This window comes from Corvus brachyrhynchos, unplaced genomic scaffold (assembly GCF_000691975.1).
Source record: "Corvus brachyrhynchos isolate BGI_N302 unplaced genomic scaffold, ASM69197v1 scaffold162, whole genome shotgun sequence".
Classification (NCBI taxonomy): Eukaryota; Metazoa; Chordata; class Aves; order Passeriformes; family Corvidae; genus Corvus; species Corvus brachyrhynchos.
The window spans coordinates 6,830,893-6,850,999 of NW_008236696.1; the positions used below are offsets into that span (position 1 = coordinate 6,830,893).

Consider the following 20,107-nt stretch of genomic DNA (forward strand, 5'->3'; position numbering starts at 1 on the left):
TTCTATTCAGCCTGACAGGTTTGGGCTGATGTAGGTGTATATTAGGGCTTTGAACAATTTTATATTTGTATGCTAGAAAGTGGAATAATGAAATGTTTAAAGCTCCTTGGAAAGTGTAAGAGGGGGAATTTTGGGGCAGAGAGGGGTAAAACCTTGCAAGTACATCTGCAATGGCACAGATTCGATCAAAGCCAGAAGCCAGGCTGGGGCCTGGGAGGCATCACTTCTGCTTATGGCTCTGCTATTGCTTCCTAACATAACCATGATGGACTCACCTAGTTTCTGCCTAATTATCTGTATTTACAGTATCCAAGTGTTCTATTGATTGGGGTGGGCCATTACCAGGCTGGCAGTCCTGTGTCTGGTGGCTGCAGCTGGTGATGCTGCGGCGCAGGAGCCGCACGGGTGCTGAGGGAAGAGCTCAGAGCTGTGGTTTCACGGGACGCTGCGCTCCCGTATCTGAAATAACCAAGCTGGGATGTGTCTCACTGCACAGCCCCTTCGTAGGTTGACTCACGGTCTTCACAGCTGTACGAAGAGGGAATGGTGCAACAAGGAGTGTTTGTTTTCTCTTCTCAAATATATGGTAACGGGTAGAGATTTCTCATTGTAAGAGCTGAAGTCAGGCTGTGTCATGGTGTGATTTCCTACCTCCAAACATGCCTGGCCCAGGCTGCCTCCATGGGGAGACTTGCCATTGGAAGGCAAGTCTCTTCACCTGCCTAGAAGTACAGATTGCTTTCTAGAGGTGCCTTGATGTCTCTCTGTTGACAGAACTCATTGCAGTCCCTCCCATAACCTGAAGTACATCCAAGTGTTCAGGTTGATGTCAGGTGAAAGTCAACCAAGATGCTGGTCTTGGTGCTGAACAGTAATCAATACTAATGAGCCTTTTGCCTGTCTTATCCCTCATTCACAGAGGGACAATCTGCTTAAATCAGTCAGGAGAGGGTGAGTGCTCAGGGTGGGATGTGTTCTCCACCAGCCCATGGTTAACTGGTCACCCCAGAGCTCCATTCTGCTGTGGCTGCCGGTGCATCCATGCAGACCAGGGACGGTCCCTTCCCCAGATGGCTCCCACCTCGCTCTGTGATGCTGAAGGTGGTCAGCAGTGGGTGGCAGTGATACGCTCTGCCTGGACATGGACTTTCCTGCCTCCTCCCACGGCTTGCCCAGCTCTAAGAAAGTGAAATCTGACTTGCTAAGCTCCGGGGGTGAGAGGAGGTCCCCAAGGTGCATTGTAGGGACACTGTGCTTAAAGAGAGTGTAGGCTGGCTTTCGGGGCCTTTTCCTCTTTTGCTCCCTCAAATGTAGACCTGTTTCTTCGCCACGTCACCTAGAGTCATATGCTGCTCAGGACATGGATTTTAGTCTTTGCGTGCTTCCCTGCCTGCCGGAGGGAGGCTTCCAGCAATGCCAATAATAATAATGCAGTGACAGCTTTCCCTTCTGCATCCAAGGGAATTCTCTCCCGCGAGTGCAGTGGGAACAGCATCGGGTCCTGTGGCTGTGTGTGGGAAAGAGGAAAGCACAGTGGCAGAATAAATAACTAAAGCTGTGAAGGAGAAAGGTCCATCTGTTCGCAGAGGACCAGGAAAAGGCCAGACATCTGCAAGGTTCCCCCAGTTCATCAGGCATCTGCTCTGTGCTTCCCAGTCTAAAAACCTTCCAACTTATGAGGAGAGTGGAGCCAACAGCTTATCTAACACAGGATGGAGTCAGCAAAGCTGGGCTGGGATGTGGTAGAGCCAGCTGTCTCCTACTGGAAAGAAGTGTTCTCTTCCAAACTCTAGGAGAGAACTCTTTTTCTGTCCTTTGCTTCTTTTCTGAAAAATCTTGCCAATGTTTTTTTTCTTTCAGGAGGAATGGGTCTTCCAAAAGGGCAAAAATGGTATTTGGTTTATGTTTGTTTTAACGGTCATTGTTAGATCCAGACTTCTGTTTATGCAGAAAACCTGCCCCTTTCCCTGTCTCATCCCCTCCAGCACATTCTCTACCTCAACTTTCCATAGGTGTTTTGAAGGGTTGTAATAAAGCAAGAGTGTCTGACTAATGTGCTGTGCAGGGAGATCAGTCTTTGGCATTGGAGCCAGGACTAACTGGAGAAACATCATCTTAAGCACAATCTTGAGAAGTCTGTGTCTGCTGGAGTTGAATTTGTTTGCAAAATCATGTTGGCTGGTTGGAGGGTCATTTTCAGAGCAAAGGAGAAAAGTTTCTGAAGGACTCAAACATCCCAGCATTTTTTAGAACTAAACCCTTAGATATTAATTTAAAAATCTTTCTACTTTTCTTTTTATTTTGTATTGTGTTTCACATGATTTGAAATAAAAGATTGGATTAATTATAGAGCAAAGAGAAGGATACTGCAGATATTATTGGACATAATTTTTTAAAAAATCAATCCTGAACTCTGTAATAACATGAGCCAGTGGGTTTCATGGGATTTTATGTATTGGAGCAACATGATTGTCTTAAATTAGTTTTCAATGTGTTGTTTTTGAACTGTCTTTGAGTATCTGTATTTAGGATGATACTTTCTTATGGATTCAGAAGGGGTTTTTTGGGTCCCATCCATGCTCACTTTGAGGAAAATGGGAAGAAATTACTTTCCTGGGAAACAACATCTCTGAAAGTCCTAGGGGAAGTTTGTGTCTTTCAGAGAGTGATTCGAAATAGAAGAGAAAAACTTTCCAGAGCTGCAGACCCATCTGCTTCCCGGGCAGAGAGCATGAAGGTACTGTGCTGGCAGTGCTGCCCAGCTGGTGCCTGGGCCTGGGCCTGGTCTGGGCTGAGCCTGGGGCTCTGAACTGGGCACAGGTGGCCCAGAGGGCTGCAGGTCACAGGGGTTTGGCTCAGCACCTTCCTGTGCGGTTTGGAGCCTGCTCCTTGGCATTTAGGGATGGTGCTGAGGGCCCCTAGCCTGAACCCAGTGTGATGCTGCATGGAGATCTGGAGGGTCAAGTAGGGAGCTCATATCTCCTTCCAAATGCAACAGTTCCTAAATATGTGAAATATCACACTTTTGTTGATCTGAAACCTTCCATCCCAGATGCTGCACACACGAGAGCCAACAGCAAACAGCTCTACTTGCAGCATCAGTCTTCATAAGAAGAAATAAAAACATACCAAAGTGGTCCAAATTGCAGGCAGCTGCCTCCCCTGGAGACAAATCCAGAGCTAATGGCAAATGCTCTTTTTCCACCATTAGGAGGTGCTTTCAGAGCCTGGTGTCCTGCTGCCTGCAGCCTGTGCTGCTCTGTCCTTGTTTTGTTTCTCCTTTGTGGTCCCACATCCCATGAAATTCTCAAAGAGAACTCTCTTCTCCCACCTCCCAACTCTATGCTAAGCTGGATGCCTTCACAGCCAGTGTATGCTGCTTTGTCTTCCCATCAGCACTTCTGGAAGATTAACATGAGCAAATTGAATTCTAGAAATTTTGTACATCAGCCCCCTTTTAAATATCCTGAGTTACGAGAGGTGGATTCTTGTGCACCTGACCCATCACGTGGCTGTTGTCACTGAGAGGAGCCTGTGATCTTCCCAGCAGTTCTTTACATGAAGCTATAAAGTCCCTATAGGAAGAGGGAGATGCAAAGAGTGTGGCTGCCTGCCAGCAGCAGGGATGCAGGAGATGGGCTGGTCTAGATTCTGGGCTCCAGCTCCAGGCCTCTGTGTGTCTTCTACAGGAGGGAATCCCTGCTTTTGGACAGCACCTGATGCTGTCTTTATAGGGATCAAGAAAAGCTGGCATAGTTTAGCACATGAGGGAAATGAATTGGAAAGGATCCATTGCTAAGTATAGACACGGGATGTTCATTAGTGCAAGTTTTGTGGTTGCCTGTGGCAGGTTGGAGATGTGACTTGGATCTGTGGAGCTGCTTGTTGGTGCCTTCAGGCTTTGTGGCACATCACCTTTTGCTGTGGAGTCTGAGCACCCCTGAGCTGTGTAGCCATTTCCTGAAGCAGCGAGGGGTGAAGCTGAGCATTTAATGGTTAAATAATGTGTTGTGTCCTGTGCCACAAAACCGATGGGCCGAGCTGCAAGGTTCATCCTGATCATCCATGTCATGATGTGGGGAAATGCTGCTGAGTCTAAATTCTCCCATTCTCTCTCCTAGGGGACTTTCTTCCTCCCCCGCCCCCTCCTGTGGATGACCTTGGGAACATCACATCACCACAAGGTGCCTTCCCCCCCCCACCCCCTCTGGATGATGTTACTTACAATGTGCAGGTAAGAAGATAAGAATTTTGTCATTCATGCAGAACCGATCCAGAAACTGGTGAAATGAATGAATGATAATAAAATGAGGTGGCAAAGTTCTGGTTAAAAATCATGTGTCAGGAATAACTAAGTCAGCTTTAGCAAGCTGTGTTTCCCAAGCAGGGAATATTTCCATTCAAAACTTGCTGGGCTATTAAAGGATTTTTCCCATCCGGCTTGAATTAGAAGACTAATTGCTTTATGTCCTTGTGATGGCGGATGGGAGTGAAACCTTCCCAGAATGAATTGTTTTCTGGAATGGCCCTCTCCTTCCATGGACTGTGGAGAGACTTTAGGGCAGTAATCTGATCCTAAAAGTGTTTTGTTTAGATGCCTAAAATTAAGTGAAGCAAATAAGCCCTGGCCTAGGCTCCAGTGATGTAATTGAGACTCTTTTCACCCTGTTTTTGCTGGCTTGGGTGTTCTAGATTTGCCATCTGGATGAAAACGCAACTGAAGATGCATCAGGTGATGATGACATGTCCAAAGTGGGTATGGACAGACCCTGAACACCTTTGAAAGATATGAACACTTTTGTGCAGGTATTGCAGGTTTGCCTGGAGTGCCAGGTTTGTGTTTGCTCAGGCACATTCTGGAGAGATGCATTCAGACTTCAGGGACAAGGCAGTCAATGTGATCAAGGAGTGAGAAGCTGATCTTCCCAGTGGAGACCAGAAGCATTTGTCTTGTTAGCTGAGCAAAAGGAAGGCTGAGGATGAGTCTGGTTGCAAATTTGAAATACACCTGGGGAATAAGCCCGTATTTCAGCTCTGTGTGGGTGTTGGTGCGGGAACAGGAGAGGCTGAGCTTGCCAGAAGTACCTTCATGCTGGTGTTTAGAAATTTTCTAAGCACTGAAGGCTCTGAAGTTCTGGAAGAGCCTTCTGTGAGAAATAGTGAGAGCAAAGAGAGCATGGTCTAGTTTTGAGGCTGTTGAGAGTTGTGTAACCACATATCCATAGACATGGGGCTGACCTCGATGGCCCTGAAAGATTGTGGCAGTCCTGTATCCCTTGGTGGATTTGAACATGAGAATAGGCCAGCAGGCAGGCATTAAACAGGATTCAAAGGACCTGACTTAGTTCCTGACCCTCTCACCAGCTGTGGAGTCAATTCATCTACTTTGTGCCTTGGTAAAAACAAAACATTCCCCTCCCTCACGGGCTTACTGGGGTCTCTTGCCTGTGGTGAGATGTTCAGATGATAATGGCAAAGCATCAGCCTTTCCTGAAATGGGCTCAGTGTTGGAGCAGCCTTTGAGCAGGAAGGGGTTAAGGGGGATTGTGTTCTCCCTTGCCAGGAAAGGCTGCAGCCGTCAGGGACATTGCCAAGTGCAGAGCATGGCTTTTCCCAGCCTTGGGGGGATGAAGTAATTCCCCAGCAAGTGTTGTTCTGTCTTTTATCTCTGTGAGAAGAGTGGCCCCCGTGGGAGCAGGGGAGCTTCCAGAGCGCCCTGGGAAGCCGTGGAGCAGCAGGCTCCTGGCAGAGGCAGGGCACTGCCTGCATGATGCCTGCACAGGAGCCTGGGTAGCAGGAAGGGCTCGTGGTGCCTCACAGGATTCCTCAGGGTCAGGCTTCCCCCTTCCCAGGTCACCCAAGGAGGGGACCTTGCATTTTTATTGAAAGGAGCTTGCTCCTCCTATGGCTTCAAAAGTGTCCCTGAGCCACTCAAGGCTGTCACTGGGATGTGCCCCTTGGTAGAACCACTCAGCAGGACAACTCTTCCCTCTGAGCTCATGGAATTGCTATTTGTCACACCCTTTCTCTCTGGCTTTGGGAAAATGGGGCTGGAGCTGTGTTCAGTGTTGGGTTTTAGCAAGAGCTTGACTAGAGCAGGATTCCTTTGCATGGGATCCTGCTCAGAGGAAGGTGAGCCTACCAGGTGTACCCAAGCAGTCCTGCCTGTCACCACTCCAAACATACTCTTATGCAGCAAACACAGCTCCCTGCCTTTAATCTGTGCTCTGTGGTCAACTATTCCCCTTCCTTTTCCCTTCCATTTTCTGTTGGAGATCAGGAGCAGACAGAAGTCAGGGCTAAAGACAGGAGCCAGCAGGGGTTTGTGTTGCAAGATCACCTCCTTATCTTTCAGGAACAGCAAAAGTCATGCTGAAGCAAGTTGTAAAGCCCAAGAGAGGAGGAAAAGGGCAGGCGGTGCTGGAGAAAGCTGCTCAATGCCTTTGTGCATCGAACACAGTAATTTTTCACAACTCTGTGCAGACATTCTTGTGCTAAAGGGGCAGAACTAATGGTGACTGTGTTCCTTCTGCTGTGAGGAGGACATGGTTGTCTGAAATCAAGGATCTCATGAACATGTGTTGTATTGGACTCCAAGAGGCTGATTTTGCTCTCCAATGCCAGACCGCTTAATTTCCATGCTTCAGTTTCCCTACTGCTAAATGTAAGTGCTGGAGCAGCAGACCCAGTTCCTGAGCGCTGACCCGACCTGAGGCTGCTGTCTGGAGTGTTTGGCCCCCGAGGACCTGGTGAGAGACTTCCAGATCTACTCCAGAGTTTGAAATTCATCCGTTCTGTCAAATCAGCCATTTTACATCAGAAATTTCTCTCTGGATGGCACAGTGCTGATGACAGGTTATGAGATATGTGTGCTGTGGGGCTCCAGGTACAGCTTTTTATACTAGGTGTTAAGTTGATGAAGACAGCACGATTAATGTTTAGTTTATTACCAGTTTGTGTGTTACTGTTACCAGAGGGCTGAAAGCTGCACAGCTTATTACAGTTGAAGTTGTAGCTTAAAAGCAGCAGTTAAAATAATAATACCCAGTTTTCATAGAGCTGTTTATCTCTGGATCTCTATTTGGACAGGGGAACTGGCCACTTAGGATCAGATCCAAAAAGGTACTTTAGTATCTGACTTATGCTCTGACAGAAATTAGAGGAGGGCTGGTCATGAAATACCTTTGTGATAGATCTGGCATTTTCTTGTGATTTCCGTTTTCCCATCTAGATCCATCCTATTCGGATTCACAGAAGGGCTGTGGGGAGGAAGGGGGAAGGAAATTTAAACTCTTTTCTTATTAACTGGAATGCCTTTTTTTAGAGAAAAAAGGAAAGAAAAGGAAATATTTATTTTTAAAGGAGTGTGTTTGGGCTGGGGAAGAGTTGTGTTGGGAAGTTCCCCTTTGGCTGCAGCTGGGGAAGGCGAGGACTTCTTCCCAGAATGGTGGTGAGGGCGCGGCAATGGCGTGTTTGACAAATAAGGACATGAGCGAAGAGCCTTTTGCCACGTTGGCCTGGGCTCAGTTTAAAAGAGAAAGAAAAAAAAATTCTGGACGGGAAGAAAAATGAAATCACTGTTTGTCAAAAGGAAATAGATAGATCTGGGAGGGAGGGAGGCAGATTTTTATTATGCTTTTGCCTTCTAGTTTCAAAACAGGCATTCTGCCCAGGCCAGGGAAAGCAAAAGTGAAAAACTCTCATCAGCCACCTCTCAAGTACCCTGTTTGCTCTCAGAGAGGGACCCTCACTCATGGCTCTGGCAATTTCTTCCTTCCTTGCCAGGCAGGGCTGTGCAGGGATGAGAACTGCACAGCTGTGTGAAAAGCCAGTCCTTGCCCCATGCCGTGTCCTTGGGAAGGCTGTCTCGGGAGTCAAAGCTACTGGCTTTGAAATGACCAATTCTCTTTAAAGGAGAGGGTCAGAGCCCAGCATTTCATGCTGGGCCAGGACCTGGGTGGCTCAAAGCAGATGTGACCCTCAGCCACCATCTTGTCAAGGGCCACCTTGGGAAAACGTCCATTTACAGATCTCTACTAATTACCTGCACGTGCTGCATCTGCAGATGGGTCTGATTTTCTTTTGGGATCTGAGACGCTACCACAGCATGGGAAGGAGAGGATTGTGTTGAGCTGGGATGGCACCTCTTTCCCAGCAAGCCCCAGCTGTTATCAGTGTGTTTTCTATTGACAGGCCACAAAACACTTTACAAAAGAAATACCACTCTCTTCCTGATAAGGAAGCTGGAGCAGGGAAAGTGCTTTTCCTAGATCATCAGGCTGACCAGTAGCAGGCTAAAAATAAGACCAAGATCTCCTGCATCCCATCGCAATTCTGCCTGCTACTCAGCAGGCCTCATTACTGTAATAACTGCCAATTAATGACTAAACACCGTCAGTGCCAGAATGTGGGAAGAACTTGGGATGTATCAAAGCGAATGTGAAGAAGTGGCTTTACGTTGGTGGTTAAAGTGAAGAAACAATCCAACTTTGAACAGTTGCATAAAGTGCAATATTAAGAATTTTAATATACCAGTTCTTGTTATAAACATCTATGCTCGGAGGGGCTGCAGGGTTGCAGCTACATGGGCAGGGAACTGTTCCCACATTCAGAGCTGCTGAACTCACAGGTCGTACCGTCCTGTTATGATGTGCAGAAAATCAGCCAAAGGGCTCAAATTCCTATTGCCAAGGAATTTTGGACGGAGAAAAGCTGAAGCGCATTCTGGAGGCGTGTGCGCCTTGCTCCGCGAGGCTGTTCCGAGGAGACCTGTCTCACTTCTCCTGAGTGCTCACGCCGGGGAGAAGGTGGGAATGTGTTGATAGCTGCGAGAAGCAAGAGCCTCATCCTTGTTAGGGAAGAGGCTGCCAGGTGTTTTGCTGTCTGACTCTGCTCCCCGCGAGCGGCGGCGGCGGTCCCTCTGTGGGCGCTGACTCACCGGCTGAAGGAACAGCCAGAACAGAGGAATTGTTGGTTTTGTTTGTTTTTTATTTTTTAAATTTATTTCTTAATTTTGGGTGTACATCTTGGCAAATAGCCAGGGAGGAAAGAGCATGAATTTTGCCAGGGGGGGTTGCTGCCTTAAATAGCTCATATCCTGTTCAGAGGCTGGGCTCTGCCTGTTGGTGCTGGGTTTGCTTTAAATCACCTGTCTTTTAATGTCTGGAGAAGCTGAAAAGGCCACAGAGATCAGAACATGTGTTCAGCCTCCCTCTAGTGCTAGATTTTGTTAATCATCAGGATTATTGGCCTGGCTGTAGGTGCTTGCTGGTGAGGAATATTGGTACCACAGGGCAGCTCTCACTGCTGGTGGAGCCGCCTGACTCCAGGAGGGACCAGTAGCTCCCAAAAACTGTAAATAAAGCCACAGTCTGTATGCATTGCTTGCTATTCAAGATCCAGCTTTTGCAGATTTCTGTGACTTTTAACCTGATTTATTAAAATCCACATGATAAGCATCTGCCTTTTATCTAAATTGAAGCTGTTTCCAACAGTATAAATAAATTACCTGGTAATGTTAACCCTCTTACTCAAACCTTGGCTTTGCAGGAATACTTTTCATCTGTTTCCTTCCTGCCTTCCTCATGTGTTTGAGAAACAGGAATATGCTGTGCTCTAAGTTAGACTTAAACAAATACCATGTATGTTCTCTGAATGTTTAAATGCTCACTGGGTCTCTACAGGTTTGCTCTATAATATGTGTTTGCTCTATAGTCGGGATTTCTAGGATCCAGGGTGAGAAAAATCAGTCATATAACATCTGTATATGTTGATTAATATTGGGATGCATGAGAGATAAAATGCACGCATTTCTTATATGTGTATATATTTATATATTTACACCCTATAGATACATGTACAAGGAATGAATCATGAGTGGGGACGTAGAGCAGACCTTCACATTATTGGGGAAAAGCATGCACATTTTATCCCTGCTGCTTTTTTATCCCTTTTTTGTGGGTAGCATGACCAGTAGATCCAGGATCACAAGAGAAAAGGAACACTGAGCACTTCCTTTAGGCAGCTCTTGGTGCATCCCATCTTATATGCATGTTTATTTTACAATGCCAAACCACATTCTATTTTAAATCTTTAATGAACCTCTGTTCCCATCCATGTAACTTTCCAATCCTTACTCTCTTCAGAATAGACAAAGATGCTTATTATAAACCACAAATTTTACTGAAAGGGTAAACTGGAAAAGTTTTAATTGTGCAGTGCAAGCCTGCCATTCATCTCCCTGCCTGGCTATTAATATCTTGGCAATGTTAAAATGCAGCACAGCCTTTAATAGCTGAACCTCTCAGCAAGGACTACAAAGTAAGCAAGGACCCAAACAGTTAACTGTGCTCATTATTTTCATCATGCTTATTACTGTGTAATTTAATGTATTTGTTATGTTATTGTTTAATACAGTCACCCAGCACACAGGATGTGCCAGGACCTGCACACTTGTGCCTTCTTTGGGAGGAGAGCTCTGTGGCTGAGGCTGGGAGATCCTTTCAGAGATGAAACAGGGCAGCTTTTGATAATCTTCCATACAGCAGGTGATGAGGTGAAGGAACAGAAGAAAGCAAAAGTGTGGTACAAATCGTGTGAAATAAAGATATGGGACCTTCAAAAAAGTTGTGAGAGGAAACAGAAAGGTTAGAAATGTTGCTGCTTATGATGGTCAGAGCTGATCAAGGTAAATCCATCCCAGGTTAAGACACAGTACATGTGCCAGCTTGGGTCCAACAGAAGGCTGTGCTCCCCCAGTGCTGTGCCCAAGGATCAAGCCCGGGTGGACATCTCCTTGGTCCTGTGGACACATCTCTGTGGGACACTGTCACACTGCAAATGCTGGAGTCAGCCACAGCTGCCACCTGCAGAGAGGTTATCTGTAACCTGGATTATACCCATGGATAATAGAGACATGAATGTGGAAAGTAATAATGGAGGCATGGAGAGCCTGCAGAGAAGGCAGGCAATTTTGTTCCGTCAGAGCTTGGGCAGTGAGAGACAAAACCCAAGCAAATACCTCATTGTATCCGACATAGAATTATTGAAACAGAGGGAAAATAAAAAGATAATGAAGATGTGGGAATTCTCCTATCAAAGCAGATGAGCGGCATGATGGGACAGAGTGAAGTAACATGACCAATGCAGAAGTTTCTGTTCTTCTCATTTCTGAGTGCTATTCAAGTCTGCTGTTGGATTAGCAGGTCCTAGGAAAAATCTCTTGCAAGATGGGTTGTTCTTGTCTCAGGTCCTGGGTAGCCTGTGTTGCATTAGGGAGCTATAATGCAGCAGCAAGAATAAAACAAACAGACTGTCAGTAACAGGAAGGAATGCTAAAAACTGCAGCAGACAAATTATTGTGCCTTTTCTGTGAAGCTGGCTGGGATTGGAAGATGTGGTTTAGAAAGTCAAAGTCTTTCCATGCATCTTGGGCATGGTGGTAGTCTGGAATGTGACAGAGCAGAGTCAGATTCCCACCTTGGGTTTGGTGCTTTAAGTATTATGATGCTGTGCAGTGTAGAAAAGAGCTTTGGCCAAACAAGATGAAAGGAAATAGAGCTCTGATTGAAGAATCCAGTTGTGGCCTAAATTCAGTCTTAGAGCCCTGGAGTTTTTCAAAGAGTAGGGCAAACTTCATCCTATTTTGATGAAAATTTTATCTGGCAGCAATGAGATGTGGATATGGAAAAGTTGTGAATGCATCTAATTTCCAAGAATGGAAGTGGCTGAAATGCAGGTTCCTGTCTCTGTTTTTCAGCTTCCATTGCTGGTGAAAAACAGCTTCAGCTGCCATGAAGGGTGGTTTTGTTGTTAGAAAATGTTGCCTCTGTGAGGAGTGTGTGCCACAGTGGCTGAGCAAGCTGCAAGGTGGTAGAAATACCAGTGAGAAGTGTTGCAGCCAGAGCTGAAGGAATTTGTTCCAGACATGATTTTAAGTGTTTGCTACCATAAAACTCCATCTTTGAAGGACCATTCTCCACAATTGTATTTTTCAGTTTGGTTTGCTGATTAAAATGCAGGATGTTGATTAGCTTTAACACACAACAGGTAAGGAAGAGCATCTGGAAAACATCATGTGATGGTTTTAATATTGGTTTTAATGGTGTGAGAAGTAAAATATAAATGTTTGGAAAAGCTGTAGCAACTCTCAAGTGTTGCTGAAGCCAGTAAGCGACAAAGGTGCTTTACAAACTCCTTTCATTCAACAGTCCTGAGGTACAACTCCTTCCCTCTCCATCTCCTCATCCCCACGTCTCTCTTTTGCCATGGAAACAGTCTCATGTCTTGTCACGTTAAAGGTCTGGCCTTCCTCTTCAGTTCCTGAGTTGTTCTCCCCTTCCTCCCCCTGTCTCTGGCTCTGCAAATTCCTCCAGTTCAGCCCTGCAGTCCTCCTCTCTGTGTGTTCCTAAGGGATGCCACTGCCCAGGTCTGCAGATACCCAGGTGTCCCACGGTGGTGGTAGGGCTGCCCTCAGGGAGCAGCGAGTGGTCAGTTCTGAGGTCGGGTGAGCCTCTTTAAGACACTTAGGTAAGGAACACATTTTCAGTGCAGAAGTTTGGTTTCTGTGGCTGTGTTGGCCCCAAGCAGAGATACAGTTAAAAGCTGTTTTCCTGAAGTCTAATGTGTGCTGAGGGCACCACCTTTTCTGATGCATGGATTCTAATTGAAAGACAGCACTTTACGTTCATTTATCTGCATGTGGACAGTATCAAATTAAACTTTGGAGCTCGCCCAGGAGGGATCTGCACACTGTGGATTCCATCTTAGGGCAGCACAAATTATCCATTGTTCAGCTTTCTGTGTGATTTGGGTCCCTTTTCTTCAGCTGAGGTTCCCACTTAGGAGAGGTGTAGAACATAGGGTGTCCAAACAAGGCAGTTGTTGTTAAAAAAGAAATAAAACCCCATGGTCAGCCAGCCAGATCCAATACCAGACACACAGCTGGCAGCCTTGAAGGAAATGTAGAAGTGGGCCTAATGGTTTGGAAAAGGAGATTGCAAATTTCTTGAAGGCAAGAACCTTCTTCAGTGAATCAGGCTGTGGGGTTTGCCCAGCTGAGGCCTGCCTTCCCCATGAACTGCAGCCACTGACCACCCCAAAAATGTATAGACTGAGGCAGAGTCCAGGTTTTCTTGTTCTCAGCTTTGAGACATATAGTAGATTTTTAACATGATTAATTTCCTCAGAAGCTAAACCCAAGCCATTGACTTTCATGTAGTTTTATACATCCATTTTGCTGACATTTTGCCAGATTCACTGGGAATCCTTGCAAACATTCTGGCACTCACCCCTTCCTATTACAGCAAAACAAGCAAACAAACTCAGAAGTAAGTTACATGTTTAATTTCTGGACCGAGTGCTTACTCAGGCTGTGAAAATTGACCAGCCAGTTTTAATTTTACTTTTTTTCCTCATTGGTGATTTCCTAATAGCTTCACAGCCCATGCTCAGGAATGCTTTCTCAAATTCAGAGAAGCTTGGCTGTGTGCTTAAACTTCATTAAAGTTGATAGAACTTAAGCACACGTGTAAAATTAAGCATATGCTTATGTTTTATACAGTCTTTTTGCAGGTGACACAAACAGCTGCATATGGGTTTCCAATATGTGATTAAATTCCAGAAGGAGTTTTTAAAAACAGTTTTAGTCAACCTTAATTTTCTGAAATTGGTAGCTTTAACAAAACCTATCTTTTTTGATTTAAATTGCCTGAGACGTGTGCCTTTTAAAAAGCTTTTTATTTAACTGTCACAATATGCAGTCTTGTGTGGGATAGAGTTTGTTCATGTAAATTTAATTTCCAGTTAAAGTGGTGCAAACACAAAGTGATGTCAATAGATCTTTATGGAGTGGCAGAGCTGTTTCTTTCTCACCTCTGTCGAGGTGAGGGCCAGGCAGAGCCATTAAGTTGTCAGCTGTCCCCTTCTGCCTATTGTGGATCACAAAGCATTGCCTGGTCACCCAGGGAGACCAAAGGCATCCAGCCTTGATCCACAGACATCAAGAGGTGGAGAAATCTTGGAAGTTTGTTTTAACATTCAATTGCCTGCGGTATTCCACATAAATCTCTGTATTTTTAAATGGAATTTCCTTACCTTTGGCTTCCTGACTGCTGTGTTTTTCTGTTTTGCTAGATTGGACAGTTTTGTGGTATCTAGCATTTTCATTTTGTGAAGCTCTTTAGATATTGCTATTGAGCTACTCAATCTCCTTTGTAGGTGAAACAGAGTGAGCTCTCTACATGTCTCCTTTTCAACTGTTTTCTGCTTTTTTGGGGCGTCTCAAGTTCCTAAACTGCTGCCTCCCATACTGGACACAATATGTGCCAGACTCACCCCAAGTGTTGAAAGAAGTAAAATCACCTTCAGCTCTGTGCTTCCCTTGTGCCTGGCAGGCGATGGTGTTTGGTGTGGTTTTCCCCTCTGGGATATAAATCCAGTGTCGTGGGGCTGGGTGTGGCAGATTGCCTTGTGCACAGGTGTGTGTAATTCGTGGCTTGTCAGACACATCCCGTGCTGTCTGAGGCATCCACCTCTTACCTCTTTTCTTATGCCAGAAGAGGAAAGATGAAGATTGCCACTTGGCCAAGATGTGAAGATGAAGGGAGTTTCTGCTCTTTGACATCACATTGCATCTTTTAAAAATGTAACATTCATGTCACATGAGTCAGTGGGAAGGTCTTCCATTATTGCAGTGGACACTTAATGAGCTGTTTGGTTTCTACATTGATTAAACTTTGCTGCTGTATTGGGGTAATTGGCTGCTCTTTGGTTATGGTTCCCCTTGGAGGCAGATGATGAAATATCCGCTGTGTTCTCCTATTTCTCAGTTTTTCTGTAAGCAGCAATACTCTGTGGGGAACATCAGCTCTGCTTGATGGCTAATTAAACACTAATTTGTAACGATATTGGAGCAGATTTTAAGTTGGGCGTGCGCAAAGAAAGGGGAAACTTTTAACAGTCACCATAATTGTCAATAACGAGTCCTAATGTAATTGCATTAATTAAAGGAAAAGGGATATATTCCCTGCTGCTATAAAGTTAGTTAAAGTCAGTGAAAGTTGTGCTGGGTCAAAAATATTTCATGGCCAGCTGTTCTTGCCCTGTGGACAGACAAGTAGTGCTGTCCTGACCAAAGTGTAAAGAAAAAATTATACAGCCCAGTTCTTATTGTGTATTCTGCTGATGAACAGGAATGTTTCACAAATTCAATTTAATTCCTAAGGACGAGTAATTGTAACTCCACCCGGAGAATATTAAATTGCCTTAATGGAAAAATAAACTGGTTTTATTCTCCCCCTTCTCTCCCCACCTTCCCCATTCAGTTTTCAAATAACTTTATGTGCCTCCTTAGTTTATTAATTCACTTCTCATCTTGCTGCTGATTTTGCATCTGGTAGCACTTAGCACAGACAAGACTCCCAAAGCTTTTGATCAGACATGTTAAGTAAACTCTCAGGACTGTCAGGTCTGCTGCTCTGGCAGATGTAGGCTCATGGGACGACTCCTCTCTCTTCCTCCCCTGACTGTTCCTTATCAAATCCATCCTGTTGCTTTCATGTGCTGAGGATCATGGTGCCTTTCCCCACGTACTCTCTGGCCCACAATGTGAAGATCCTCTGGTCAACAGAAAGGCATTTGTCATTGTGCTGGTTTTCAGTGTAGAGGCTCAGAGAAGCACTGCGCTTTTAAAAGCCCCATTTAGCCAACCTCAACATTTCCAGGACCTCATTCCATGAGCAAAACACAGCAGTGGGAAACCCACAAAAGCTGGGTGCAGGTTTAAATGCCTGAGGTGGAGGTGTCAGCCTGTGATGCAGCAGGGAGCTGGGTAACACCATTCTGAGGCAGAGCAGATGGAGCTGAGGGGACCTGACAGCACAGGACCTCTGTGTTGGCATCGGCAGTTTCAGGGCACCTAGAAGCGCACTCCTGGGCTGCAAGGAGGATCTTGCTGAGTGCTATTTGCTGTATCTTCTTTGTTTCTGTTCCATAATTGCCTTCTGTTGTCCTCAGAGGTGGCAGAGGGACAGGGAGTGTTGCAGATCTTCTCGTGGTCTGTTGTCCATGTCCCATCAAATCAACCAGTTATCCACTGCTGCTGTTTGATCCAGGGTTTCAGCAGAGCGTGCCCCAGGCCATGGATCCTGTTGGCTAGACTTCTATGATGCACTTCCATCCTTTTTTTATTTCTGCTTGTTCATCTAATAACCATGGCCAAATCCTCTTGAGAATTCTGGGCTAACCATGGGTGTTTGTGGCAAAACCTTCCCTCCAGTGTTAGGGGCAGGAGCTGCTGGAAGGGAATGTAGTCCTGGATTACTCTACTGCTCATCCACACTGGTGGCATCCTGCCCCCACCAAGGTGCTGGTGTTGGGATTGGGGCCCTGGTCAGCATAAGCAGAGGACAACAGCTTATTAAAACAGTGATTGAAGATGACCATGGGCCCCACTGGCCCTCAGTCCAGTTGCTCGTCACGGCAGTGGCTCAAATCCAGCCTTCTGGTCATGTGAAATTGGGGCCATTCTGCAACGAAATTGCAGCTGGAGCTTGGATGGTTTGGACAGGGGTTTGTTGTCTTCTGGCATGTTTTGTCAGGTCTTGGCTGGCAATTACAGAGGATGAAATGTCCTTTAAGGAGCTGACTTGGCCCAGTGGATTAGTGTCTTCATCTGGTGACCTGGAGAAGCTTGGTTGTATCTCCAGTTTTCAGCACCTCGCTCCCACCCCTCTATCTGCATTCCCTTCCCAGAGCTGGTATCCCATTGACAGTAAGTTCCTTGGGATAAGGATGTTTCCTGGGTATTGTATGTGAGCAGTGCCTGTCACACTGATCTCTAGGGAAATATCAATCTTTATTATCATACAGATTCATAACTGCAGCAAAGTCTTTGTTTTCTTTCATCTGTGCGTCCCAGGAGGCTGAGTGCAGTTGGCTGTGATTTCGGTTGTGTCTGCTAAAAGAAAGGAAGAAATGGGCTTCCAGGTGTTGGTCCAAACCCTGGCACCTAGGGCTGTGGTCAGATATTTACCTACAGAGTCTGGAATGTACCCACCAGCAGAGGTGACTCCTAGCAGGTGTCAGCAGGTGGATAGAAAAGGCAAGTGGAGACTTCATATGAATGTCTCTAGAGCCAAATCAATCACTAGTGACCAGAGAAAAATGTAAAAGGGATGCACAGAACATTTTTTTTTTTATTATGTATCTTGGAGTTTTCTTCCATGTGTTTCTCCTGCTGCTTTTGAAATCCATGTAAACTCATAGCAACCACAGTGTCTTGCAGCAGAAGTAGCTCTGCAGCTTAGCAGAGTGTTGTGTGACAAAACACCTACCCCCTTTTCTTTGTTTTGAGACTGGTGCTTTCTAGTTTCATGCTTTCTTCTTTATCTGCTTTCTCTGTATTTTTCTTTTTTAAAATGTTTTTATTATTTGTCCTTTTCATAAGCTTCCTACACCACAGTGAGTTTTTAAGTCAGTTGTTAAGGTTTTGCAAGGTGTCTCCTAGCAATGCTTAACAAATAACTTTCCTTCATCTGCTTGTTTGTTTGCCCCAGCTGAAAGCCCCTGCAGTTCTTTACCACACCTTGTTGCTTCAGAAATGAGTTCCATCTGGATGCCCAATGCTGTTTCTGTTTTCCATGAGTGGAAAAATTGAATGTGGGACCATGGCTACCCCAGAATAATCACTGTAGGTATGGCTGAGCGCAGCTCCTTTCACCCCACTGTGCCTCCTGCAGTTTGCTGTGGCACAGCTGCTGGTATGAGCTTTGCCAAGGGAAGATGTTTGGCACATTTATTGGCCCTTTTGCGGGCCATATAGGCTGGCATTTAGTAGATGATCACTGCTACCCCATTTAAGCCCTCTTCCAGGTAGGCCCAGCCTGCTTCCTTACAGTGAAATCCTCAAAAGTGGCTGGAGCTAAAGAAACATTGCTCAGTTAAATGACAGTGGTGTCTGAGAGACACCAAATGGTGCCTTTGAACAGCCCTCTTTAAACTTTTGAAGTGTTTTCCTTTGGTCCTGCTAATATGCAGCAACACAAACCAGGTAAAACTATTCTGTGCCTGAAAGAAAAGAAAGAGCAAGGGGAAAAAATAAATCAAAACCTAGCTTCCCTTTGGCTTTTATCCTTGATGTCATCAAAAGACTAAAAAGGATATTTCAGGCCTGGCTTCAGCCTGATGGAACAGCAGGGAAGTTCTTTTCTATTAGATCCTTGATACAATCACATCTGGTGAAATCACTGTGGTCACATCTGCTGAAATCTTCCATCATTTCAGATTTGTTTCAAAAGACTCAATCTTTCTGTTTTTAAAGGGTACGACTTCTTTTCCAGCCCTCCTTGGTGCCTGGAATGGAGATTAGGCATCAATCAAGCATTGCAGACCCCCCTTGCCCTGAGTGCTGTAGTCAGCTCTTGTCTCCATGTGTGTGCGTGGGGGGGCAGCCTCTTGGGACTGTTTAAATTTACATTAGGGAATTTGAAAGAAAATGCTTACACTTTTCTGCAGGCTTAGGGTAGAATAGACACAGCAATCTTAAGGGTGCTTCATATTCCTGATAGATGACCTCCAGTATGCATCTTTTTTGCCACTGCAATGTCTTTTGGGGCTTTAGATGGTTTTTGTGACCTTGGAAAGAAGAATGAATAAGAGACGAGGTAGCAGGGGTGTGTGTCTGAAAAGCACCTTGCCTCTGGCAGTGATATTGCTAGAGAAAGTGCAAAGAAAGGAAAAAAAAGGAAAAACTAAACACAACCCCTGGCCTGAAGTATAGCAAGACTGAATCACTTCCTTTCTTCTCCCTGGCTAGCATTTATCACAGTCTCTTCTTGTAAGTACAGTGGATACCATTGAAATCAAACACTTTTCTGTCCCTCACCTGTCCCCAGCTAAAACAGGAAATAAGAGCCGCATCCTTCTAAGGATGCATCTCTGTCTAAGCCCAGTGCCCAAGGCCATGGAGCTTAAGGAGAGGCTCACTCCTGTTTTATTTGCTCTTTCCACCACCTCAGTGCCTGTCCCAGAATTACGACAGCCTGCAGAGCGTGCTGGGTGGCTGCCATGGGTGCAGCCTGGTGGAAGCAGCCAGTGGGCACTGAATTTATCAGCTCTACCACTGCATCTGTGGCTCACTGGCTTTTGCTGGAGGAAAAGACAGTAAGGTCTGTCAGGGCAGAAGTCCTTTTGTACAGTCTACTTGCTCCCAACTCCTGATTTGCCTAAATTCCACTTTCTCCTCTTGTTACCTTAATCCTTCCTTTGCCCCAGAAGGCTTTCCTGCTTTTCCCTGTTTTTGGATGTGTAAATGCAAAATGCAAGAGGTGTTGATGTGTTACAGCTCAAAGAGAGCTCCCAAGCACCTCAGGCTCCCAGTTAAACCAATGTAACAGGAGCAGGAGGCACTGTGGGCCCCCAGCTTTGTTTTAAGTCATTAGCTGTGACCTTTCCTAATATCCATGGTGTTCATCTGCAGTCTTTCACTTGTGAGTTAGGAGGTTATCAGTGACCTGTGATAGCACGGCGTGTGGAGCGAGCTGATGCTACAAGGAAGGTTGTGTGTTTAGCTGCAGCTCTGCTGTCTTGGATGTGTCTGCACAGATAAACCAGCACTACATTTCCCACTAACGACAGCTCACATTCCTGGGACACAGTTCAGAGGATGAGCTGGCCACAGCGCTCAGGAAACATGCACATGTGCTGAGCTCAACCTCTGTTAGACAAGACTTTTGGGGTGGATGGAGAGATGGTGGATATTGATGCTGGAAAATGGCACTGCACTGAGCAAAGTCCTGATGCTCCCAAAGTATTCAGGGGTTTGGCCATTGCCTTGTGTTGGTAGAAAATATACACTGGGGCTCTGGAGTTACTTGTAACCTGCTGCACATGTCAGCAGGTCACTGCTGCAAAGCCACCCTCCATGTTTCCCTGACAAAGCAGCACCACCTGGCATCTGTGATTTGGTTCAGAGGCCAACCTGGCAGCCCACATTGCATCTCTCATCCCAGGGGCTAATGCCTGGCCTGAGCTACAGCCCTTCAGGGCAGCAAACAGGGCATGGAGAGGGGAAAACAGAATAAAAGAGAGATGGCTGGGCCTGGGTAGG

General features: G+C 45.7%; 1 protein-coding gene across 1 annotated transcript in view; it reads left to right on the forward strand.

Moving 5' to 3' along the window:
- Positions 1 to 20,107, forward strand: part of LPP (LIM domain containing preferred translocation partner in lipoma) — a 313,431-nt gene that overhangs the window by 122,647 nt on the left and 170,677 nt on the right. Inside the window, exon 5 of the mRNA XM_017726845.1 lies at positions 4,122 to 4,234. Within this exon, the coding sequence (XP_017582334.1) occupies positions 4,122 to 4,234 (113 nt within the window). The remainder of the gene's footprint in view (positions 1 to 4,121; positions 4,235 to 20,107) is intronic.